This window comes from Triticum urartu, chromosome 7A, assembly GCF_056163025.1.
Source record: "Triticum urartu cultivar PI428250 chromosome 7A, HENAU_Tu73, whole genome shotgun sequence".
Classification (NCBI taxonomy): Eukaryota; Viridiplantae; Streptophyta; class Magnoliopsida; order Poales; family Poaceae; genus Triticum; species Triticum urartu.
In genome coordinates this window covers 710,833,383-710,859,730 of record NC_141879.1, presented here as the reverse complement: position 1 = coordinate 710,859,730, position 26,348 = coordinate 710,833,383, and the positions used below count along the sequence as shown (strand labels likewise).

General features: G+C 42.0%; 1 protein-coding gene across 1 annotated transcript; it reads left to right on the top strand.

The window, feature by feature from the left end:
* Positions 1-1,283: 1,283 nt before the first annotated feature.
* On the top strand, positions 1,284-13,906 carry LOC125524901 (tRNA synthetase class I (I, L, M and V) family protein). The gene is made up of 27 exons (XM_048689931.2): positions 1,284-1,931; positions 2,564-2,629; positions 2,716-2,859; positions 3,644-3,840; positions 4,360-4,522; positions 5,289-5,402; positions 5,860-5,957; positions 6,522-6,600; positions 7,146-7,304; positions 7,452-7,541; positions 8,166-8,299; positions 8,654-8,813; positions 8,989-9,072; positions 9,225-9,437; positions 9,522-9,647; positions 9,893-10,030; positions 10,441-10,544; positions 11,173-11,236; positions 11,397-11,485; positions 11,556-11,697; positions 12,026-12,089; positions 12,163-12,230; positions 12,477-12,596; positions 12,680-12,745; positions 13,165-13,270; positions 13,405-13,496; positions 13,576-13,906. The coding sequence occupies exons 1-27, from the start codon at positions 1,398-1,400 to the stop codon at positions 13,675-13,677; spliced, it is 3,516 nt and encodes a 1,171-aa protein (XP_048545888.1). The 5' UTR covers positions 1,284-1,397; the 3' UTR covers positions 13,678-13,906.
* The last annotated feature ends 12,442 nt before the right edge of the window (positions 13,907-26,348 follow it).

The window sequence follows — 26,348 nt, the reverse complement described above, 5'->3', positions numbered from 1 at the left end:
CTATGTAAAAGGAACGCTTCGTGCGTAGCAATCGTGGGTGTCAGTGCCATTCAATCTAATGATGTTCACACACTAAAAAAAATCTAATGATGTTCACCGCTTACATAGACATGATTTTCTCACAAAGGATTTTTTTTCCATAAGATTCATTTTCTTACCCATAAAAATGTAAGGACCCAAAACCTTCCCCAAACAATACCGAGTATTTGATGAAAGAGAAGAAAAGGCAAGTTCTCCCAAATTTTCTTGTTGTTGTACTCAGGATGATGTGGCTGTTTTATCCAAGTAGTCTATCCAAGTGATAACTTTTGCTATGATGATTTTTCCTATAAAAAAATATTGTACTCCACCCCGACGGTATAGAAGCAACTTAGATATGTTTTATTTATCAAAATGTGTATCATTTTGGCAAAAAGAAAATAAAAAAAAGAAAGTATGTTTATGTGGCAAAGGAAAAAGGAAAAATGTGTCATTTTAGATTTCAATAGTAAATAATAATAATACTAAGTGTTGTTGTATCCTCCTCATAAGAAGATGTATTTCTCTTGACTAATGGCATTCATGTTTCATCTCAAATTTGACCCGGATCTCACTCTTCACCTTAACGCCTAGTTAAATCTCTCGGTTTCCACGCTTCCCCGTGACGTCATGTCAAATACCAACGTTTTCAATTTAACCAAAACAGTGATTTCATGTTTAAGTACGCCAAAATACCTCTGGCACCCGGTCTACACGGCCGACATTCAAACTTTTCCTTTGTACTCCTTAAGGTTGGTCAAAGCAGCCGACCGAGCGTGACCAAGGTACACCGCCTAGTCTCATAGCTCTGTCAACAATCAAATATACCAACCATGGTTGCTTGGGCGTCAAGCTCCATGACTTCGGTTATCTACTGATAGGGATGCAAGGGCAGACTAGTGGACAATACCGTAGCACAAATATAGTGTTATCGTTGGCGCTACAGCGGTGGGTGGTTACTTGGGCGTCAAGCTCCATGCCCAAGTTGAACTAAAATTGAGTTTCGATTGCGACGCAAACAAAAGGGAAATAAAGAAAGTCCTCTAAATAAACAACTCAAAGCCTGTGGTAACGGTAAAAAACCTTTTTTTTTTCGTGAGAAAAAGGAATGGTAGTAGACTACTACAAACTCTTCCGTGACTTGCACTCCACTCCTCCTCAACGAGGGACCAAACTGAAAATTTCCTCGGGACGACGGCAGGAGGCACGCGCGCGGCACGTGAACCCCACCCCTAAACCCTTCTCCCCCTCTCTGTCCCAAGTCCAAAGCGTCCCCCACCCCCCCTCCCGCCGCCGCCACCACCGCCGCGTCGCCCCAAACCCTAGCCGCCCCCGCCCCCGCCGCCGACGCAGCCGGCGCGGAGGCCGCCGCCGCCACCATGGAGGACGTGTGCGAGGGGAAGGACTTCTCCTTCCCGTTGGAGGAGCAGCGCGTCCTCGAGCTGTGGGCGCGGCTCGACGCGTTCCACGAGCAGCTGCGCCGCACGGAGGGCGGGGAGGAGTTCATCTTCTACGACGGGCCGCCCTTCGCGACGGGCCTGCCCCACTACGGCCACATCCTCGCCGGCACCATCAAGGACGTGGTGACCCGGCACCAGTCGATGCGGGGCCGCCACGTGATGCGGCGCTTCGGGTGGGACTGCCACGGCCTCCCCGTCGAGTTCGAGATCGACAAGCTCCTCGGCATCACCAACCGCCAGCAGGTGCTCGACCTCGGCATCGGCAAGTACAACGAGACCTGCCGCGGCATCGTCACCAAGTACGTCGCCGAGTGGGAGGCCGTCGTCACGCGCACGGGCCGGTGGATCGACTTCAAGGCCGACTACAAGACTATGGACATCAACTTCATGGAGAGCGTCTGGTGGGTCTTCGGCCAGCTCTGGGACAAGGACCTTGTCTACAAGGGCTTCAAGGTAGAGTCTCACTCACTTGCTCACTCGCCCCTTGTTAGCTCTGAATCTGTGCTTCCTTTGCATAATTCCGAGTCCAGACTTCTAGAGTGTGGTATGAACAAAGCTTAGGCTCCATGGAAATGGAATTTTCGTAATGTTTGGAACTATTCAACCGCAACTAATGGGCAGTTTTGCTTTCAATTTGGGGATATCTATGTCTGAAATTGGAACCACACTGCAACCGTTCAATTGTTGTGAATGACATTGCAATCTCTGTTATGTGCCGGTAAGAAGATTAATTAGCCAATGTCTAGAAATGGTGGACAAAAGCTGCTTCTTATTTCACAGTTAACGCTGTTCCTGTTCTGATGACTGGTGAGTTGGGGGTCGTGTGTGTTTGGGGCCTTTGGGGCGGGGTTGCCACTTGCCACTAACAAATTAAATTGTGCATTGATTCGAATGTATCTGCTGCGTTGAAATTCCCTCTTATGCGAAGCAAGTGTTGTTTCTGTAGAACTTGCCTCCCTATTCTTTCCAAAAGAAGAAAAATGGAAGGCACACATAGTGTTGGTGATTATAGTTTTTTCTTCCTTATTTGGTTGTAAGGAATCCCTTCAAATTCAAATCGTCCTGAACTCTTGTTCTTGTTCCAGGTGATGCCTTACAGCACAGGTTGCAAAACTGCACTATCAAACTTCGAGGCAGGCCTGGACTATAGGGTGAGTAATTAATTGACTTTGTTCCTGGTTTAGCTCATATTCTGTTGTTGCAGCTTGTAGTAACCATCTCTTTAATCATGTCATAGACTGTCCCGGACCCAGCAGTGATGGTGTCTTTCCCTGTCGTTGGTGATGCGGACAATGCAGCTCTTGTTGCATGGACTACAACGCCTTGGACACTCCCAAGCAACCTAGCATTGTGTGTCAATGCCAATCTTGTGTATACCAAGGTTAGCGCTCCTCTATTTTTCTGGGTATTTTGTTTCATATTTGTAATGCTACCGACTGTTGTCGAGTTTCCTGACTATTAACAGTAGTCCACACTTGAAAACCTCATTGTGCAAGGAGCAGAGCTGTACCGAAAACAAATTAGAAAATGCAATGAAAAACTGAAGATACCGAGAAATTTTCTAACTCAAAGAACCTCAAGCTATTAACCTTGGATGTTCATCTAAACTACGGCATAATGCAAGGCTAACATGAGCTTGTCAATCAGCTGCTTTCATATTATGTAATATATGGTAGATTGCAAGTATTCACTTTTATCTTATTCTTAAATTGCTATGCCTTGTTCTCTGTCTCTGCAATGCTCTTGCATGTGCAATGCATGCTATTATTGTCTTTATATAGTGGATAACTGGATATTGCCGCAATTTCCAAAAACAAAATTAGATATCTCCTATCACAGTATCATTGTTGAGAAGCATATACCTTCCAGCAATGCCAATTGCACATTTTCCTAATGTTCGTACACAAAGGCTATTTAACTCTTCTTAATTGGGTTATGTTGTAACAGTGATATTGATATAATTAATCTCCTTTTGTGATAACTGTATCTAGTTTGTTGCAAATGAAAGGCATATTTGTCATACCGTCTGTGTATTTTGCTCCATGTGACCATGTATGCTGATTACTTTTAAGTCATTGTGCACAAGAGAATTCTGTTTTTGAGGCTCTTCTCAACTTGCGCTATGCTTTTTGTTTCTGTTTTGAGGATGCATACTGTGTTGCCAGGTTAAGGACAAGTCAAATGGAACAGTATACATCGTTGCAGAAAGTAGGCTTGGGCAGTTGCCAGTTAAAGCCAAAGCTTCTGGAAAGAAACAAGCACCTTCTAAGGGAAGCAATGCTGAAGCTGTCCAGGGTGGTTTGGATACCGAATCATACGAATTATTGGCAAAGATTCCTGGCTCAAGCCTAGTAGGCCTAAAGTGAGTTATCTTCTATTTCTTTCTTAGCCATGGGATTTGTTTATCAGTAATATAAGGAAAGTACTTTTACATTATCGCTTTTAATACCTGGAGGTATTCGTAACTACTACCTCCGTTCTGAATTATAAGATGTTCTAACTTTTTTCTGAATCGGATGTATATAGACGCGTTTTAGTGTGTTTATTCACTCATTTCAGTCCGTAGTAGTCTATATTGAAATATCCAAAACATCTTATAATTCCGAACGGAGATAATACTTAACAACGCTCTTTAGGTAGTCACATGTTGTTCTTGTCAGACTTCAGTGCTAATATGGCAGAGCTAAACAATCCACACCACTTTATTTTTGGATTTTCAAGTTTAACCTTTAGAAATTTCTTCATTTTGATATATGGGTTTGGTTGACTAGTCCATAGATACTGGTCGACAATTTTTCCCCGTTCTATTGTCACTTATCAAGAATTTCATAGCCTATCTAGAGATTTTCTATGTCTTTACTGTAGTTTTCTCTTGTCGCAGATACACTCCTCTGTTTGATTTTTTCTTGGAGTTTCAAGACACTGCCTTTAGGGTGATTGCCGATAACTATGTGACTGATGATAGTGGAACCGGTGTTGTCCATTGTGCTCCTGCATTTGGTGAAGATGATCATCGCGTTTGCCTTAGTGCTGGGATAATTGAGGTTGGAATAGTTCTCTGATATTATTTGAGTATTGTGCAATTAACATGCTGTGTTGCTAAGGCCTTGGGGGCTGAGAGAAAATAGTAGACCATGTGAACTGCTCCGTCCGTTCACTATTTATTATGAGATGTTCTAACTTTTTTCTGAATCGGATGTATATAGACACATCTTAGTGTGTTTGTTCATTCATTTCAGTCCGTATGTAGTCCATATTAAATTATCCAAAACATCTTACTCCCTCTGTTCCGAATTACTTGTCGCAGGTATGAATGTATCTAGATGTATTTCAGTTCTAGATGCATCCATTTCTGCGACGAGTAATTTGGAACGGAGGGAGTATAATAGTGAACGGATGGAAGAACATTGTTTTGTATGCCAAAATTATTGGGTAGTGTATAATGCAATATTTCTCAATGTCCATAATTTGTCTTGAAGAACATTGTTATGTGTTCTCCCAAGCATTTAATAGTGTCATCTGATTCATCTATCTTATTCTTCTATGCTGTGCCCCCACTGTTTATTGCATGCCTTCTACCATGTTGTTTTGCAGCCTGTTATGCCTAGTTAATGATCTTTTGAAGGGGTTGCCTTTTAACGCTTGTACTATTTGTTTGATCAATGTAGTTTTCTAGATTGTAATGCCATGTGTTCCTTTCTTAACCAAAAGCATTTAAAGTTACATGCATCTTTCACGTCTAATCTGTTGCGATCAGGACTTACTTGAATGTTCTTTGTTTTCTGTCTGGTGTTGTCTGCTTCCGTCCAGGCTAGTGGACTTGTTGTTGCTGTTGATGATGATGGTCACTTCATTGAGAAGATATCTCAGTTCAAAGGGCGACATGTCAAAGAGGCTGACAAGGATATCATCAATGCTGTTAAGGTAAGTTGTTTTTCTAGTGTTCAATGGGCATCTTAGCTGTTAATAACACATGTGCATTTAGTTGCTTGCTTAGCATTACTGGTAACTGCCATACATATTTTGGAGTTGGGTTGTAATCTAGTTGAACAAGACATTAATAATCATTACAAAGTTTTGGACAGTAGTATTTTACAATCTTATAAGCTTGTGCATACATCTTGATGTATTATCATATTTCTCATTGGGATAACCTTCCAAGAGATCCAAGCAAAGGAAATCAGGTGTATAGCATGAGCATCTCAATCTATACTAGTGTACGCTGTAGACCGCAGGCATGAGCGTGCTTTACTTTGTCAACATATTTTGTCTTGTTATTTTAGATAAATACTGTGCATTGTTTTGAAGGCACCTCAGTTAAGTTTATTGCATAAGTTGGATAGTTTATATTGGCCCTAGAATTGATAATCTACATGAACAGGATAAAGGAAGACTTGTTAGCAAAGGGAGCATTGAGCACTCTTATCCATATTGTTGGCGCTCGGGCACTCCTCTTATTTACCGGGCTGTTCCAAGCTGGTAAACATCTTCTATTACTACTGTGCAAATTATTTTGTCCATGTGCTGAGTGGTGATAACTTCTGTTGTACATGAGCTAACACACCACAAGAAACACATGCTATTTGGGGAGGGGCAGCCTTTTATTTTGTCTTAGAATTCAGATTGTTATGGGGGAACTCACCTCAAATGTGTGTATATATGAGCCTATATTTGCTACAAATCATCGGTTATTTTCTTAAGTTTCTTCCGTGAGATGTAAATAAATTTGATTGTGATCTGACTAAATTTATTTTCCACAATGCGCACATTCATTGTTCTGCCTGCTTTTAAGTTAGCAACTAAGGCTTTGTCTTTCCTAATTCTAAAGTACACCTGATACCTGAATCCATTTTTTACGTTCTTCTTACCACATGGAGCAATCCCTTTATGAAATCTGACTTCATCATTACATGATATGCTTTCTGTTGAATCTTCTGTGTTCACCTTTTGTTAGCTGTGTTCCTCCGCTTTTACGCCCAATACAGTTTCCCAATTGCATTACTCATATTTATTGAGTATAGGTTTGATAGAGATTTTCTGTAGGTTTATCAAGGTTGAAAAGATCAGGGATCAGTTACTAGAATGCAACAAGGAGACCTACTGGGTTCCAGATTATGTCAAGGTGTGTTACTGTTTCTAGCCTGTGACAGTGCTGTCAGGTTACGGAGATGTCGTATGGATGTACCCTTCTTAGCCACTTGATCATGTATGCTAACATACATGTGGGATGACCGCTAAATTTGACACTTTCCACCAATTTGCTTAAATATCCATTTGGATATGTACCTGCAGCTCTCTTGGTTGTTCCATCAATGCACGCATTGTCGCTATAACAATTTCTGTTCCCTACCCTCGTGTATTTGATCACAGATGCAAATTTATGACCCTCAGGGTACCCTCTGACCCTCATTAGTTCTACCAAATAAACTAAAATTTTGTAAGTGATGTGACTTTTGAAATTTATTTCATTTGGTTGAACAGAGTTTGATGCCAGTCCTTGTTTCCAGTATTTGTACTAAATATTTGTATACAATTTAGTTGAATGTTATGAAACTGCTTGGAAAGGCCAATTTGGTTGAAAGGTCATGCTATAGTTATGAAAGATGAAAGATGATGTGGTACAGTTTGTTTGACCAATAATTCTTTGCTAACAATGAATGTGTGCAGGAAAAGAGATTCCATAACTGGCTAGAAGGTGCTAGGGACTGGGCTGTTAGCAGAAGTAGATTCTGGGGTACTCCACTTCCAGTGTGGATCAGCCAAGACGGTGAAGAAATTGTAGTTATGGATTCCATTGAGAAACTTGAAAGATTATCTGGCGTCAAGGTTAATATCTCTACTGTGCAAGATAAATTTCAATGTTTGCGCTATTTGTGGCTGAATATAATATTCTTTTGATTTCATTCTGTTTTAATTGAAAAATTGAAACAATAGCGAACTTCCTGGAAGCATTCTTATTTTGTGTGTGCTCAGGTTAACGATCTTCACCGCCATCATGTTGATGATATTACAATTCCTTCTAGCAGAGGACCAGAGTTTGGGGTTCTCAAGCGCGTTGAGGATGTAAGTTCATTTCGACCCACAATAAGGATGCCTCAGTTATCCAGTACATATTCTTTTATATTGACACATAGTACCTTTTTCCTACCTTCTGATCGTATACATTTATGTTGTACTCCTACTTTGTTCTATCTGTTTCAGTAGAAACTTGGTCAAACTCTGTCCTTACTCGTATAATTAAGAAATAGAGGCTTAGGAGGAAGTATCAGGGAGAGAGGGAGGCTGGATTTGTAGGGAAAAGGGAATGAGACAAAGGCGGATCATGGATAGTAGATTTAAGGTCATCTAGATGCTAGTTAATATTTCTGTACTATAATATGTTAACTTATGGGTTTGAAAATAAATTATATATGTCAGTCAAGGAATGGGATTACCTTCTTAGACTTGATTAAGTAATATCTTTGGAATGTCTAGGTGAACCCTCACACAACACATTTTACAGATTTTTATTTTATTATTGTTGCTAAATATTCTATTGCATTTCTTATGATTATTTTCTATTGCTGCTTATTCATTCCAAGATTATGAGTTTACTTGTCAACTGTCATATATGTGAATGTTTGGGACTGCATATCAATGATTTCATTTTTACTGGTTCTCATTCAGCAACGGTTGTGATGTCTTCAGGTTTTTGACTGCTGGTTTGAGAGTGGGTCCATGCCATATGCCTACATTCATTATCCATTTGAGAATCGTGAACTATTTGAGAAGAATTTCCCTGGCAACTTTGTGGCCGAGGGTTTGGACCAAACACGTGGATGGTTTGTTACTCCCTTCAGAATCTTTTGATTTACAGTTATTGTTACCATGTTCTTGTTAATGAATACAATTTTTAAGGGCCTTTAATATTCATTCCAGTCCTTATGTTCACCACTCATGTGATCAAAATCTTGTTCGGGCATCAAAACAACATGGAATATTCAGATTAATTTGGCAAAGATAAAATTTCAAGACCAGCCCAAAAAATGCACAGCATAGCCATACCTAGCCCCCCAAACCAACAAAATACGCAGCACCGCAAAAAAGAGAGCTAATTGAGTAGTATATTTTTCTTCATGTGCTGCTCATTCATGTTATCATCTCATCCTCATTCATGTTTTGACTTCATCCTGCAGGTTTTATACTTTGATGGTGTTATCAACGGCATTATTTGGGAAGCCTGCTTTTAAGAATCTTATATGCAATGGTCTTGTTTTGGCAGAGGATGGGAAGAAAATGAGCAAGAGTAAACAGAATTACCCTTCACCTATGGAAGTCATTGATGAATACGGAGCGGTAAGTGGTGTCTCTTTGAAAGTCAACAGTTGCTGGCTTGCTGCTCAGTTTTCACTTACATAACTGATGCTTTAGTGTGTACAGTATCACTGTTTTGTCTGAACCTACATGCATTTGGAGGTCTCAAGGCTTGTGATTGTGTAATTTGTCTGAGTTATAATTTCCTTTTTTGCAGGATGCTTTAAGACTGTATTTGGTGAATTCTCCAGTTGTACGCGCGGAGTCTCTACGATTTAAAAGGATTGGTGTTTTTGGGGTTGTAAGTGTCTTTTCAATATGTTAGGCTCCATTGTATTAATATGTTCAGGCTACTGGTCTGCATGTAGATTATGTCAATTATCGTATGCTCCAGTTATATGGTTTCTCTATGAAGAGTATATTGTGTCGCTTAACATATTTTGATTTTTTCAGGTGAAAGATGTCTTCCTCCCGTGGTATAATGCTTATAGATTTCTTGTCCAAAACGCAAAGAGGCTTGAAGTTGAGGGTTTGACAGCATTTTCTCCAATTGATCAAGCTTCACTTCGGAAGTCATCCAATGTATTAGATCACTGGATACATTCTGCAACTGAAAGTCTGGTTAGCTTTGTTCATCAGGAGATGGATGCATATCGGCTTTACACGGTAGTTTTTTCTGGATATTTTACTTGGTCATGTTTTCATCTTCCCATGCTATGGCCAAATTTGATAGCTACTTTATCCCTTCAGGTTGTGCCATATTTGGTAAAATACATTGACAATCTTACCAATATATATGTGCGCTTCAACCGCAAACGGTTAAAAGGACGTACTGGAGAAGAAGACTGCAAAATTTCTCTTTCAACTCTCTACCATGTAAGTAAATATAGCAATATACAGTTTTGACTGCTTTTTGATTGACTATTGCAATTGATGCAGTGGTGGAATTTTTATCCTTCAGTGCCGTATTCATATATTAAAACCTCTTAAGGTGTTCTACTGACTAGTCTGCAGATGGTGTTCTGATGATTTTGTTCCTGTTGATTACTGCTAATGCAAAATGCACCTTTTGTTGTTTTTCTCTACGGTTCTCTAAGGCATCTTAACCATGAATTGTGTAGGCACTTGTAACTACTTGTGTGGCGATGGCTCCATTTACGCCCTTCTTTACTGAAGTTCTTTACCAAAATCTGCGGAAAGCGTCAAGTAAATCAGAGCAGAGCATTCATTTTTGCAGTTTCCCTTCCACAACTGGGGAGGTAAAATTTTCTCACCAAACAGTCTTCACTCCTTCCAACTCCTTTTACACTGCGCGTAGTTTCCTTCTGTATTTTTCACTATATAAGGTGAACACAAGGACCAACGAAGCTATAAAGCTTTATTTACCCATATCACCCTCTAATGCTCTCCCTCACTGTCCTACAACATGCATAGAGCATAGATGTCTCAACAACTCTCCCATCATCTCTCTCTCTCTCCCATTTGCACACTGCATGTCCCAAGCTTTCATTGCATGCACAGCTCATATCATATTTAAAGGGTACTGGAGGGTTCTTATTCTGTGTGCTCTACCAAAATATGCCCTATAACTAGAAATGGGGAAAGTACTTTGTTTTCTTATATCAGAGTTATTTAAGCTCATTTTCTGTTTGTTTCCCTACATGATCAGAGAGATGAGCGTGTTGAGCGAAGTGTAACTAGGATGATGACCATCATTGATCTTGCGCGCAATATTCGGGAACGGCACAGCAAAGCTCTCAAAACACCACTGAAGTAGGTCTTGACTCCATTTGCATGATTTAATTTTCTGCAACTGTTTGTATGTAGGGACATTCAGGTTAGGTTGTTGGCATTGTATTATGCCATCTGTACTTTCCTGCAGATTGCTGCAATGTAATGATAAAAAATAATTTCAAGGATTTTTTTCCTTGTGTACATATTTTGGTATTAGCTTTTTGTCTTCTCAACAATATAAGTCTATGTTATCTTTTTGGATGTGGTAGTTGTCATAGCATGTGCAGTTTTAGTTGTGTTTTTGAATCCCCTTGTATTTCCAAGCTGAAGAATACCTGTGTTAGTTGTCATAGCATTGTTAATATAGCAACTCGAAGAATAATGTATGTGTGTGTCAATATCAGATGGTCCAAGTTGCAATTCAGTTTATTATTCAATATGTATTCTACTCCCTCCGTTCCTAAATATTTGTCTTTCTAGATATTTTAACAAGTGACTACATACGGAGCAAAATGAGTGAATCTACATCTAAAATATGTCTACATACATCCGTATGTGGTAGTCCATTTGAAATGTCTAGAAAGACAAATATTTAGGAACGGAGGGAGTAAAAAACATGTTCTGTTTGGCATCGTACTATCATTGCTTAACCAATTTAAAATCTCAGGGAGATGGTGGTTGTTCACCCTGACAGTGAATTTCTTGAAGACATCACTGGAAAACTGAAAGAGGTTTGTTCATAAAGCCAAAACTCCGAGATATACGTGTAATCCTTTTTTGTTCTGAAATTATGGAACTGCCTTAAATACTTGCTTAATTTTCGTTACGTGCAGCCTCTCTTTGCCCAGTGTTAGTGTTTAGTGCTGAAACTATGTACTTTCTACTGTGTAGTATGTCATGGAGGAGATGAATGTTAAGACTGTGACTCCATGTAATGATCCCATGAAGTATGCTTCTCTGCGGGCAGAACCCAATTTTAGGTATGTATTCCTAAATGCACAAGAATTGTTGCCATTTTTACACATTGCTCAGGACCTTTTGTTTTCTCAGTGTGCTAGGTAAAAGACTAGGAAAGGACATGGGCAAAGTATCAAATGAAGTGAAGAAAATGACCCAGGAGCAAATCTTAGCCTTTGAGCAAAGCGGAGAGATTTCATTCCTTGGTCATTGCCTGACGCTAGACGATATTAAGGTAATATTACATGCTTCCAGTCTCAGGTCATCATTTTCAAGACGTGATTTATTCCTAGCAGATGAGAATTGAAAAGTTTCAGTACATCTGTGATATTGTGTAGTTACATTTCCCTCAAACTTCTGTTGGTTGAATTTTGTATTCAGTAAGAGGCGAAATAAGATTACTAATTACTTGAATGCCAAGATAATACAATGTGTTTCTTCTTAATTATCATGAGCTCATGAGTCATTACCCTTCATGAAGTTAAACTTTAGTTCTGGCACTGAACTCACTGCATCACTTTTCACCATGTCCGAAATTTACCTGCTTAACTTTGTATCTTTAGGTGGTCCGACAGTTCAAGCGTCCTGTGGATGTATCAGAGAAGGAAATTGATGCCGCGGGAGATGGTACGTCATAAATATGCCACTTCATTCTAATAGTTTTGTTACTATGGATAACATCGATATCTTGTTTTTATAGGTGATGTGTTGGTCATTTTGGATCTCAGAGCCGATCAATCATTGATTGAAGCTGGAGTGGCTCGAGAGGTAGTCTTTTTTCTCCTTTGTATAGGATTGGTGTTCTTGGGTTTGTGTTACACACAGATTGTGTTGGTCTTTGGTCTATTGCAATTTACAATAGATGTTTGCTGTCTGCTGTCGCATAGGTTCATTTTCTAGATGCCTGAAAATTCACTAATTTTGTCTGACACACATCAAGCTGGAAATTCACTAGTTTCGTTTTGATGAACAGTCAACAGTCTGGTCTCCTAATTCATGAGCAACCCTTTTCAGGTTGTAAACAGAATCCAGAAATTAAGGAAGACTGCTCAGCTTGAACCTACAGACTTAATTGATGTGTACTACGAGTCTGTAGACAACAGCAATACACTTGAAGAAATTTTACAGTCACAGGTCTGTCAAATTGTTTCAAATAAGGTTTCTTGTTTCAGAGCCTGGAACATTTTTTTCATGGAAGCTATTATTATTGTGTGCAGGATCAGTATATTAGGGATGTGCTTGGTAATTCACTAGTTCCAAAGGCAGCGGCAACATCAGATATGGTGAGCTTGGTTTTTTCAACCTTTAAAACCTGTATCAGTCATCATCAAATCAATTTAAATTGCACATTCTAGTCGATCACTTTAAATCTTTAATACGTTTACTCAATACTATCTTCTTTACCAGACTCTGGTGGTTGGCCTAATTAATTATTAAGTTTCACATCATAATAAACACCAAAGTTAACCAGAGGTTGGATTGTTTGCCAACTTTGAGAGCATAAGCAGCTGGGCAGTGTTTGTGCTGTTACGTTTTGATCCTATCCTGTAGTTTCGGTTTACATTGTCATTTTTATCATTTATTTTGTAACTTTCCAATACATGTACAAACTGGCTTGCTGAAAATAGCAAGCACCTTGGTGCTGGAGTAATTTATAATGGCTGTAACGCTTTCCATTGCAATGTCATTGTGGGGTTTGCAGGTCGTTATCTGCGAGGAGTCTCATACTGTACATGACATGTCATTTGTCATCTACATTGCAAGATGCATGCCTGTGCTTGCAGCTGATCTCCTTTCCTATGCCTCAGGTAAATAAATACCCCTGTTTCTTTTCAAGGGTGCAATTTTAAAGGGAGTACTTGCTATTATTTGGTGTTTCATACCATGGCATTGTCCGAGAAGTCATGCGAGTGATGTGTATGTCTGACTTTGAATGGAACAGGCAACAGTGACCACGTTGAGGCGTTAAGAGTGTATTTGTTGTCAAGGTCCATTTCCAGATTGAAGAATGAATTCCAGACTGGAAATGGCAAGGTAGGGAATCTACAGCGCTGTAACGATGTTGCTGATGTGTATCCTTTGACTCTTATATGTTTTGACTTTGTTCTTGCAGATTACGGTAAAGTGCATCGAAGGCTATCCCCCAATTGATCTGCAGCTAGGGAAGCATATTTTCCTTAGCGCTGGCGATTTTTACCAGGCTAATCGCTCTTGATTTTTGTCTCTGAGCATCCCAGTTTTGAGTAGTTTTGTCATTTTCAACCGCAATTCATTCTAATCAGGCTGATTCTGTTTGTGCCTCACAAAAGCAATGTATTTACTTAAATGTGCTGCCAAGGATCGAAGGGAAAGGAAATTGTCAATTGTGTATTCAGAGACTCATGTGTATGAAGTATTACAGTGTGCTCGTGTTATTACACATTGCAAATAGCAGCTTGCCACAAGTATTGCGCTTTGTGTGTACTTAAATCCAGTGGGCTGATGTCGAGTTCTAAAGTCCAACCTCTTGAACTATGACAAAGTTTATAGAGGAAAATTATCATTGTAGATAAAAACAATTTTATTTATATTTTATATTTAGTTTTGTAGATTATAATATATTTTGCTACAAACTTGGGCAGGCATAAAAACATTTGATTTTAAACAAATCAATACACCTTGTATTTTAAAAAAGAGGGGGCAGATAATAAGGCCAAATTCATCAACAAGCAATGTACAGTAGATTGCCACAATATAGTTTTGGCGGCTGGCTTTACATTCTTTGCCGGCTAATGATATCAGGAAGAGTGAGAAGAGGAGCAACTCAACAAGTCCAACACCCGGTATGGAAGGTGCCTCCGATAGGGATTGTCAAAATTTGAATTGTCAGAAGCTGTCGGTTGTCTCGGACTGCTTGAATGCCATGTCAGATATAAGAAGGCGTAGGGAGAAACAGGAGCTATAAATCAGGAGCTTTTATCACTAGGCAGTCTTGTTTTATTCATTGTGATTTCATGTTTGAATCTAGGAGCACAAATGTTGATTCTCACAACCTTGCTAGGTTTTTTGCTCTTAATTTGGGGCGCTACTTGTGGCTGGGATCTCCTCCTGCACAAGCAAACATTCCTGTGATAGTTTCTATCGACCAATAGGTTGTCCTCAAAAAAGAAAAAAGTAAAGCTGCCTTCTACTTTGTTTTTCTGCTAAAAAATCCTCACCAGGATATCCCCAAATTCTTAGAGGTGCACTTGTACATCTAAGGAGGTGTTTGGTTCGCGGATTGCCTCCAGCTTGAAAATGATATGGTTGTCTCGTTTACATTGGCTCACAATTAGTTACCACATAATCGTATACATATTAGTTAATACCGCCCAAGATCTCCCGTAAGAGAGGAAGTCATTTTCTCGCTGCACCTGCACCTTCCTCCTCGGCTTCCCTAGGTAACGAGGCATGTCTCCTTCCCATGTCGACCCATCTTTCCATGGAGTGGCCTGGCCTCCTGCGTGATCGGCTTGGTTTTGGCATGCAATAAGACGCTGATTCGGCCGGCGAGAACGCTCTTGTTCCTGCTGGGGAGGAGGTTGTGGCTTGTGAGGCCATGAGGGGACGATATCTCATATGGTTCTTGATTGTGCGTCGGCAACATGAAGCACGGGTCGTAGAGGACACGGTGGCGCCTCCGCCAGTGGGAGTGCCAACGCGCAACTTGGGTGAGGTGACACTGGTGGTGGTGGTCCTGAGTGATGCGGCCGAGATGGCCGTTGCGGACCGTCTTCTCATTCTCCATGTCACAACGGAGCTGCCGACAGCTGGATAAGAGGAGCAGAAACACCAATTTCGCTTTTCAGGCTCTTTCAGGTTTTTTCATTTCGTTTACGTCCAGCAAACAAACATATTTCGATTTTCTACATGGTGTACCACCGTATTATGATTACGTTATTACTATTTGTGTTACCTTTTTCTCAACCGAACATCTCCTAAGATTCAAGCTCATCCCCTATGCTTTCCGTAATCTAGTTACTAAAGCGAAAGGTTTCAAATCTAAATCTAAGGCCTTCATAACTAACATTCCTTACAAAATGTTTGAAAGTTGGGCAACACCCCCCTACTACTGGCGGAAGATATTTCCATGTAGGGAATATTTTTGTCAAACGACTCAACTTGAGAGAAGTGTTCATTAATGACAAAGATCCCGCTGACAGGAACATAGGTTGTAACTGATGTTAGAGAAGAAAAATGTGGATGCTGCTATATCACCTCGACGGTGGGCAACGAGGGATTTCGCAACACCAAAACATGGATTCTGGAGCAGTTGTCTGTGCAACAAGTCATTGAGTGCGACCTGAGTGGGAGGAACGACAGTTGCTATGCGGGTCATCTTTACATTTTGGAACATTGATCCCAAGATGGAGAAGGAATCTCTGCACAAGCGATACAAGAAATGTAAGCATGTTGGTTTAGAAAAGGTAGCTAATATTAGTGGTGGGATGGCCGTGGCTCCAAATACCAATGCTTTTTCAGAAAGCCTTGCTCGTCAACCCGCTTGTTGTTGAGATTGTGACGAATGACAGTTTCAGACGATACACAAGTGGGATACTCACATTGAAGGTTTCCCTGCTCCGACCCTGTTGCAGCTTGCAAATGAACAAAAACGTGGGCTCATCATGCAGTGCTGCTTGTAGGCTTTGATCAAGATGAATCTGGAAGAAAATATTGGATACGGAAAAACTCTTATGGTGAGCACTGTGATGAGGGTGGTTATATTAGTCTAGAGAGGGACTGGTTATATTAGTCTAGAGAGGGACGTGAGTCACACATATGGTGTAGGGGATGACTCACCTCACATGGGGTGTACGGTGAAAGACAAAATATAAGTGTTTGGGGGAGGGGGGGCATTGCCCCCCTCCCCCAATGAATTGCTCATATTTTCTGTATAGGGGATGTGATATTATTTTCTGTACACTTCCAGCACAATTTGCATCTGTTCTGGCGGGTACAGGGTGCACATGTGAGACCAGGTAAATGGAGAAAGCTGATATCCATAGTGGAAGAAACTGACAACATGGTGAGATCATTATCAATACAAAAGTGCAACGACTCAGAGATATACAGCGAGCGCAGGCTTAGAGATACAGAGTACATATGTGCATACACTGACTTTATTATTACAACTAAAGAAGCGATAGTTCCAAAGATTAGAAAGCTAGAGGTTCCATGAAGCTGACGATGACAGGTCTAGCTATTTAGAAGGCGGTCTGGGGCTCATTTGTGTCTTGCTTCGTCTGGAGAAGTTGCTGATCATGTGTCTAGCTAGTTGGAAGCTTCAGTCTCAGGTGCTTGTCTTCTTTCCTACCAACATTCTTACGATTCTCTGGAGAAAATAGTTGCTTCGCAGTGCGACTGTATCACAAAAAGAAGTGGTGCAAGATTAGTACACATGATTTTTGCATCCTAGAATCTCTCAAAAGAAGTTTATATTGACCTTTTTTTAAACTGGGCAAAAGATTTGCCACTTTCATTGTTTAAGAAGAAGGTTTAGAGGTTTTGGCCAAAAAGCCAAATTACAACACATTACTCTCGCGGCACTACATTACTCAAATACTTTGCCCCTGCAAGACACCATAGCTTGGATACATCCTTGATTCTAGCAACAAGAACCCCTACCGGCACCGCGGTGTTACGGAACACATGTGCGTTTCTCTCATTCCAGATTTCCCACGAGATAAGCATCATGAGGGACATCATCGACCGTCTAGATTGCGACATATTGGAATCAATAAGGTTCCACCAAGCCTTTACCGAGTGGATGGCCATCCAAGCAGAAGGGTGCACATCCACCAAGCCGAGCCAAGACTTGATCATTCCCCAAACTCGAACCGTGTAGCGGCATTGGAGCAGTAGGTGGGCCGCGGATTCTTGAACTTGTTTGCATAGGGGGCAGCGGTCACAGTTAGGCCAACCCCGGCGTTGAAGCCTGTCGGCCGTCCAGATCCTGTTATTGATAACGAGCCAAGCAAAGAATTTGCATTTGGGGGGAGCCTAGATCTTCCACACCAATTGTTGCATGTTGGAGTCGACCAAACCCAGGAACTGGGCCTTGTAGGCTAAGGATGCAGAGTAAATGCCATCTTTAGTGAGTTTCCAGAAAATAGAATCAGCCATCTCGGGGTTTAGGTGCACCGTAGAAATCTTCTCCCAAAGGTTGACGAACTCGGTCAGATGTCTAGTGGAGGTGATCCCGTCCGTGTTAATTTGATAGACCCAGAAATTATTCTGCAATGCCTTTTGAACCGAACAACCCCTTCTTTTTGATAGATCAAAAATCTTCGGGGCGATGTCTTTGGGCCTCAAACCGTCGAGCCAAGCGGACTCCCAAAAAGAGGCCCGAAGACCATTGCCGAGAAGCACCTTGGTGGCAACCGCAAAAATGTTTTTATCATTTTCGTCGCAAGGGTTGCCCAAGCGAACCCACGGCTTAGGCGGATCCGACCATTCTGCCCAAAGCCATCGGATGCGAAGCGCAGACGCAAACTTCTTTAGATTTAAGATGCCCAGCCCCCATGAACCTTGGACTTGCAGACCTGCATCCAGTTGATCTTGCATTTGCCTCCAGTGACCTTGTCACAGCTAGCCCATGTTGGGGAACGTAGTAATTTCAAAAAATTTCCTATGCACACGCAAGATCATGGTGATGCATAGCAACGAGAGGGGAGAGTGTTGTCTGCGTACCCTCGTAGACCGAAAGCGGAAGCGTTAACACAACGCGGTTGATGTAGTCGTACGTCTTCACGGCCTGACCGATCAAGCACCGAAACTACGGCACCTCCGAGTTCTAGCACACGTTTAGCTCGATGACGATCCCTGGACTCCGATCCAGCAGAATGTTGGGGAAGAGTTCCGTCAGCACGACGGCGGTGACGATCTTGATGTTCTACCGTCGCAGGGCTTCGCCTAAGCACCGCTACAATATTATCGAGGATTATGGTGGAGGAGGGCACCGCACACGGCTAATAGATCTCAAGGATCAATTGTTGTGTCTAGAGGTGCCCCCCTGCCCCCGTATATAAAGGAGCAAGGGGGAGGGGCGGCCGGCCAGGAGGAGGCGCGCTAGGGAGGAGTCCTACTCCTACCGGGAGTAGGACTCCCTCCTTTCCTTGTCCAACTAGGAGAGGGGGAAGGAAGGGAGAGAGGAGAGAAAGGAAAGGGGGGGGGGGGGGGCGCCGCCCCTCCCTCCTTGTCCAATTCGGACTAGAGGGGGAGGGGGCGCGCAGCCTGCCCTGGCCGCCCCTCCTCTGCTCCACTTTGGGCCCGTGAGGCCCATTAACCCCCCCCCCCCCGGGGGGGGGGGTTCCGGTAACCCCCGGTACTCCGTTTTATATCCGATAACTTCCGAAACCATTCTTGTGTTCGAATATAGTCGTCCAATATATCAATCTTTATGTCTTGACTATTTCGAGACTCCTCGTTATGTCCGTGATCACATCCGGGACTCCGAATAACCTTCGGTACATCAAAATATATAAACTCATAATGAAACTGTCATCGTAACGTTAAGCGTGCGGACCCTACGGGTTTGAGAATAATGTAGACATGACCGAGACACGTCTCTGGTCAATAACCAATAGCGGAACCTGGATGCTCATATTGGCTCCTACATTTTCTACGAAGATCTTTTATCGGTCAGACCGCATAACAACATACGTTGTTCCCTTTGTCATCGGTATGTTACTTGCCCGAGATTTGATCGTCGGTATCTCAATACCTAGTTCAATCTCATTACCGGCAAGTCTCTTTACTCGTTCCGTAATACATCATCCCTCAACTAACTTATTAGTTGCAATGCTTGCAAGGCTTATGTGATGTGCATTACCGAGAGGGCCCAGAGATACCTCTCCGACAATCGGAGTGACAAATCCTAATCTCGAAATACGCCAACCCAACAAGTACCTTCGGAGACACCTGTAGAGCACCTTTATAATCACCCAGTTACGTTGTGACGTTTGGTAGCACACAAAGTGTTCCTCCGGTAAACGGGAGTTGCATAATCTCATAGTCATAGGAACATGTATAAGTCATGAAGAAAGCAATAGCAACAAACTAAACGATCAAGTGCTAAGCTAACGAAATGGGTCAAGTCAATCACATCATTCTCCTAATGATGTGATCCCGTTAATCAAATGACAACTATGTTTATGGTTAGGAAACATAACCATCTTTGATCAATGAGCTAGTCAAGTAGAGGCATACTAGTGACACTATGTTTGTCTATGTATTCACACATGTATTATGTTTCCGGTTAATACAATTCTAGAATGAATAATAAACATTTATCATGATATAAGGAAATAAATAATAACTTTATTATTGCCTCCAGGGCATATTTCCTTCAGTCTCCTACTTGCACTAGAGTCAATAATCTAGATTACACAGTAATGATTCTAACACCCATGGAGCCTTGGTGTTGATCATGTTTTGCTCGTGGAAGAGGCTTAGTCAGCGGGTCTGCAACATTCAGATCCGTATGTATCTTGCAAATTTCTATGTCTCCCACTTGGACTAAATCCCGAATGGAATTGAAGCGTCTCTTGATGTGCTTGGTTCTCTTGTGAAATATGGATTCCTTTGCCAAGGCAATTGCACCAGTATTGTCACAAAAGATTTTCATTGGACCCGATGCACTAGGTATGACACCTAGATCGGATATGAACTCCTTCATCCAGACTCCTTCATTTGCTGCTTCCGAAGAAGCTATGTACTCTGCTTCACATGTAGATCCCGCCACGACGCTTTGTTTAGAACTGCACCAACTGACAGCTCCACCGTTCAGTAAAAACACGTATCCGGTTTGCGATTTAGAATCGTCCGGATCAGTGTCAAAGCTTGCATCAACGTAACCATTTACGATGAGCTCTTTGTCACCTCCATATACGAGAAACATATCCTTAGTCCTTTTCAGGTATTTCAGGATGTTTTTGACCGCTGTCCAGTGATCCACTCCTGGATTACTTTAGTACCTCCCCGCTAGACTTATAGCAAGGCACACATCAGGTCTGGTACACAGCATTGCATACATGATAGAGCCTATGGCTGAAGCATAGGGAACATCTTTAATTTTCTCTCTATCTTCTGCGGTGGTCGGACATTGAGTCTTACTCAACTTCACACCTTGTAACACAGGCAAGAACCCTTTCTTTGCTTGATCCATTTTGAACTTCTTTAAAACCTTGTCAAGGTATGTGCTTTGTGAAAGTCCAATTAAGCGTCTTGATCTATTTCTATAGATCTTAATGCCCAATATGTAAGCAGCTTCACCGAGGTCTTTCATTGAAAAACTCTTATTCAAGTATCCCTTTATGCTATCCAGAAATTCTATATCATTTCCAATCAAAAATATGTCATCCACATATAATATCAGAAATGCTACAGAGCTCCCACTCACTTTCTTGTAAATACAGGCTTCTCCAAAAGTCTGTACAAAACCAAATGCTTTGATCACACTATCAAAGCTTTTATTCCAACTCCGAGAGGCTTGCACCAGTCCATAAATGGATCGTTGGAGCTTGCACACTTTGTTAGCTCCCTTTGGATCGACAAAACCTTCTGGTTGCATCATATACAACTCTTCTTCCAAAAATCCATTCAGGAATGCAGTTTTGAAATCCATTTGCCAAATTTCATAATCATAAAATGCGGCAATTGCTAACATGATTCGGACAGACTTAAGCATCGCTACGGGTGAGAAGGTCTCATCGTAGTCAATCCCTTGAACTTGTCGAAAACCTTTTGCACCAAGTCGAGATTTATAGACAGTAACATTACCGTCAGCGTCAGTCTTCTTCTTGAAGATCCATTTATTCTCAATTGCTTGCCGATCAACGGGCAAGTCAACCAAAGTCCACACTTTGTTCTCATACATGGATCCCATCTCAGATTTCATGGCTTCTAGCCATTTTACGGAATCTGGGCTCACCATCGCTTCTTCATAGTTCGTAGGTTCATCATGATCTAGTAGCATGACTTCCAGAACAGGATTACCGTACCACTCTGGTGCGGATCTTACTCTGGTTGATCTACGAGGTTCGGTAGTAACTTGATCTGAAGTTTCATGATCATTATCATTAGCTTCCTCATTAATTGGTGTAGGTGTCACAGAAACCGGTTTCTGTGATGTACTACTTTCCAATAAGGGAGTAGGTACAGTTACCTCATCAAGTTCTACTTTTCTCCCACTCACTTCTTTCGAGAGAAACTCCTTCTCTAGAAAAACTCCGAATTTAGCAACAAAAGTCTTGCCTTCGGATCTGTGATAGAAAGTGTACCCAACAGTCTCCTTTGGGTATCCTATGAAGACACATTTCTCCGATTTGGGTTCGAGCTTATCAGGTTGAAGCTTTTTCACATAAGCATCGCAGCCCCAAACTTTCAGAAACGACAACTTTGGTTTCTTGCCAAACCACAGTTCATAAGGCATCGTCTCAACGGATTTCGATGGTGTCCTATTTAACGTGAATGCAGCCGTCTCTAAAGCATAACCCCAAAACGATAACGGTAAATCAGTAAGAGACATCATAGATCGCACCATATCTAATAAAGTACGATTACGACGTTCGGACACACCATTACGCTGTGGTGTTCCGGGTGGCGTGAGTTGCGAAACTATTCCACATTGTTTCAAATATAGACCAAACTCGTAACTCAAATATTCTCCTCCACGATCAGATCGTAGAAACTTTATTTTCTTGTTACGATGATTTTCAACTTCACTCTGAAATTCTTTGAACTTTTCAAATGTTTCAGACTTATGTTTCATTAAGTAGATATACCCATGTCTGCTTAAATCATCTGTGAAGGCGAGAAAATAACGATATCCGCCACGAGCCTCAACATTCATTGGACCACATACATCTGTATGTATGATTTCCAACAAATCCGTTGCTCTCTCCATAGTAACGGAGAACAGCGTTTTAGTCATCTTACCCATGAGGTACGGTTCGCAAGTACCAAATGATTCATAATCAAGTGGTTCCAAAAGTCCATCAGTATGGAGTTTCTTCATGCGTTTTACACCGATATGACCTAAACGGCAGTGCCACAAATAAGTTGCACTATCATTATCAACTCTGCATCTTTTGATTTAAACATTATGAATATGTGTATCAATACTATCGAGATTCATCAAAAATAGACCACTCTTCAAGGGTGCATGACCATAAAAGATATTACTCATATAAATAGAACAACCATTATTCTCTGATTTAAATGAATAACCGTCTCGCATCAAACAAGATCCAGATATAATGTTCATGCTCAACGCTGGCACCAAATAACAATTATTTAGGTCTAATACTAATCCCGAAGGTAGATGTAGAGGTAGCGTGCCGACCGCGATCATATCAACTTTGGAACCATTTCCCACACGCATCGTCACCTCGTCCTTAGCCAATCTTCGCTTAATCCATAGCCACTGTTTCGAGTTGCAAATGTTAGCAACAGAACCAGTATCAAATACCCAGGTGCTACTGCGAGCATTAGTAAGGTACACATCAATAACATGTATATCACATATACCTTTGTTCACTTTGCCATCCTTCTTATCCGCCAAATACTTGGGGCAGTTCCGCTTTCAGTGACTACTCTGCTTGCAGTAGAAGCACTCAGTCTCAGGCTTAGGTCCAGACTTGGGTTTCTTCTCCTGAGCAGCAACTTATTTGCTGTTCTTCTTGAAGTTCCCTTTCTTCTTTCCTTTGCCCTTTTTCTTGAAACTGGTGGTCTTATTGACCATCAACACTTGATGCTCTTTCTTGATTTCTACCTCCGCGGCTTTTAGCATTGCGAGGAGCTCAGGAATAGTCTTATTCATCCCTTGCATATTATAGTTCATCATGAAGCTTTTGTAGCTTGGTGGCAGTGATTGAAGAACTCTGTCAATGACACTATCAACAGGAAGATTAACCCCCAGTTGAGTCAAGTGATTATGATACTCAGATATTTTGAGTATATGTTCACTGACAGAACTATTCTCCTCCATCTTGCAGCTATAAAACTTATTGAAGACTTCATATCTCTCAATCCGGGCATTTGCTTGAAATATTAACTTCAACTCTTGAAACATCTCATATGCTCCATGACGTTCAAAACGTCGTTGAAGACCCGGTTCTAAGCCATAAAGCATGGCACACTGAACTATCGAGTAGTCATCAGCTTTGCTTTGCCAGACGTTCATAACATCTGGTGTTGCTCCTGCAGCAGGCTTGGCACTTAGCGGTGCTTTCAGGACGTAATTCTTCTCTGCAGCAATGAGGATAATCCTGAAGTTACAGACCCAGTCCGTGTAATTGTTACCATCATCTTTCAACTTTGCTTTCTCAAGGAACGCATTAAAATTCAACGGAACAACAACACGAGCCATCTATCTACAATCAAACATAGACAAGCAAGATACTATCAGGTACTAAGTTCATGATAAATTTAAGTTCAATTAATCATATTACTTAAGAACTCCCACTTAGAAAGATATCCCTCTAATCCTCTAAGTGATCACGTGATCCAAATCAACTAAACCATGTCCGATCATCACGTGAGATGGAGTAGTATCAATGGTGAACATCAATATGTTGATCATATCTACTATATGATTCACGCTCGACCTTTCAGTCTCCGTGTTCCGAGGCCATATCTGTTATATGCTAGGCTCGTCAAGTTAAACCTGAGTATTCCACGTGTGCAACTGTTTAGAAAGATATCCCTCTAATCCTCTAAGTGATCACGTGATCCAAATCAACTAAACCATGTCCGATCATCACGTGAGACGGAGTAGTATCAATGGTGAACATCAATATGTTGATCATATCTACTATATGATTCACGCTCAACCTTTCGGTCTCCGTGTTCCGAGGCCATATCTGTTATATGCTAGGCTCGTCAAGTTAAACCTGAGTATTCCGCGTGTACAACTGTTTTGCACCCGTTGTATTTGAACGTAGAGCCTATCACACCCGATCATCACGTGGTGTCTCAGCACGAAGAACTTTCGCAACGGTGCATACTCAGGGAGAACACTTATACTTTGATAATTTAGTGAGGGATCATCTTATAATGCTACCGTCAATCAAAGCAAGATAAGATGCATAAAAGATAAACATCACATGCAATCAATATAAGTGATATGATATGGCCATCATCATCTTGTGCTTGTGATCTCCATCTTCGAAGCACCGTCATGATCACCATCGTCACCGGCGCGACACCTTGATCACCATCGTAGCATCGTTGTCGTCTCACCAATCTTATGCTTCCACGACTATCGCTACCGCTTAGTGATAAAGTAAAGCATTACAGCGCAATTGCATTGCATACAATAAAGCGACAACCATATGGCTCCTGCCAGTTGCCGATAACTCGGTTACAAAACATGATCATCTCATACAATAAAATTTAGCATCATGTCTTGACCATATCACATCACAACATGCCCTGCAAAAACAAGTTAGACGTCGTCTACTTTGTTGTCGCAAGTTTTACGTGGCTGCTACGGGCTTAGCAAGAACCGTTCTTACCTACGCATCAAAACCACAACGATCGTTTGTCAAGTTGGTGTTGTTTTAACCTTCGCAAGGATCGGGCGTAGCCACACTTGGTTCAACTAAAGTTGGAGAAACTGACACCCGCCATCCACTTGTGTGCAAAGCACGTAGGTAGAACCAGTCTCGCGTAAGCGTACGCGTAATGTCGGTTCGGGCCGCTTCATCCAACAATACAGCCGAACCAAAGTATGACATGCTGGTAAGCAGTATGACTTATATCGCCCACAACTTACTTGTGTTCTACTCGTGCACAACATCAACGCATAAAACCTAGGCTCGGATGTCACTGTTGGGGAACGTAGTAATTTCAAAAAAATTCCTACGCACACGCAAGATCATGATGATGCATAGCAACGAGAGGGGAGAGTGTTGTCTACGTACCCTCGTAGACCGGAAGCGGAAGCGTTAACACAACGCGGTTGATGTAGTCGTACGTCTTCACGACCCGACCGATCAAGCACCGAAACTACGACACCTCCGAGTTCTAGCACACGTTCAGCTCGATGACGATCCCCGGACTCCGATCCAGCAGAATGTCGGGGAAGAGTTCCGTCAGCACGACGGCGTGGTGACGATCTTGATGTTCTACCGTCGCAGGGCTTCGCCTAAGCACCGCTACAATATTATCGAGGATTAGGTGGAGCAGGGCACCGCACACGGCTAATAGATCTCAAGGATCAATTGTTGTGTCTAGAGGTGCCCCCCTGCCCCCGTATATAAAGGAGCAAGGGGGAGGGGCGGCCGGCCAGGAGGAGGCGCGCTAGGGAGGAGTCCTACTCCTACCGGGAGTAGGACTCCCTCCTTTCCTTGTCCAACTAGGAGAGGGGGAAGGAAGGGAGAGAGGAGAGAAAGGAAAGGGGGGGGGGCGCCGCCCCTCCCTCCTTGTCCAATTCGGACTAGAGGGGGAGGGGGCGCGCAGCCTGCCCTGGCCGCCCCTCCTCTGCTCCACTTTGGGCCCGTGAGGCCCATTAACCCCCCCCCCCCCCGGGGGGGGGGGGTTCCGGTAACCCCCGGTACTCCGTTTTATATCCGATAACTTCCGAAACCATTCTTGTGTTCGAATATAGTCGTCCAATATATCAATCTTTATGTCTTGACTATTTCGAGACTCCTCGTTATGTCCGTGATCACATCCGGGACTCCGAATAACCTTCGGTACATCAAAATATATAAACTCATAATGAAACTGTCATCGTAACGTTAAGCGTGCGGACCCTACGGGTTTGAGAATAATGTAGACATGACCGAGACACGTCTCCGGTCAATAACCAATAGCGGAACCTGGATGCTCATATTGGCTCCTACATTTTCTACGAAGATCTTT

What these genes read in the sequence shown, in the direction of transcription:
- LOC125524901 (XM_048689931.2), top strand. Translation starts at nt 1,398, where the DNA reads ATGGAGGACGTGTGCGAGGGGAAGGACTTCTCCTTCCCGTTGGAGGAG. An exon ending in TACCGGGCTGTTCCAAGCTG is followed by an intron (nt 5,958 to 6,521) that starts GTAAACATCTTC and finishes GATTTTCTGTAG; the next exon opens with GTTTATCAAGGTTGAAAAGA. An exon ending in AAAGATTATCTGGCGTCAAG is followed by an intron (nt 7,305 to 7,451) that starts GTTAATATCTCT and finishes GTGTGTGCTCAG; the next exon opens with GTTAACGATCTTCACCGCCA.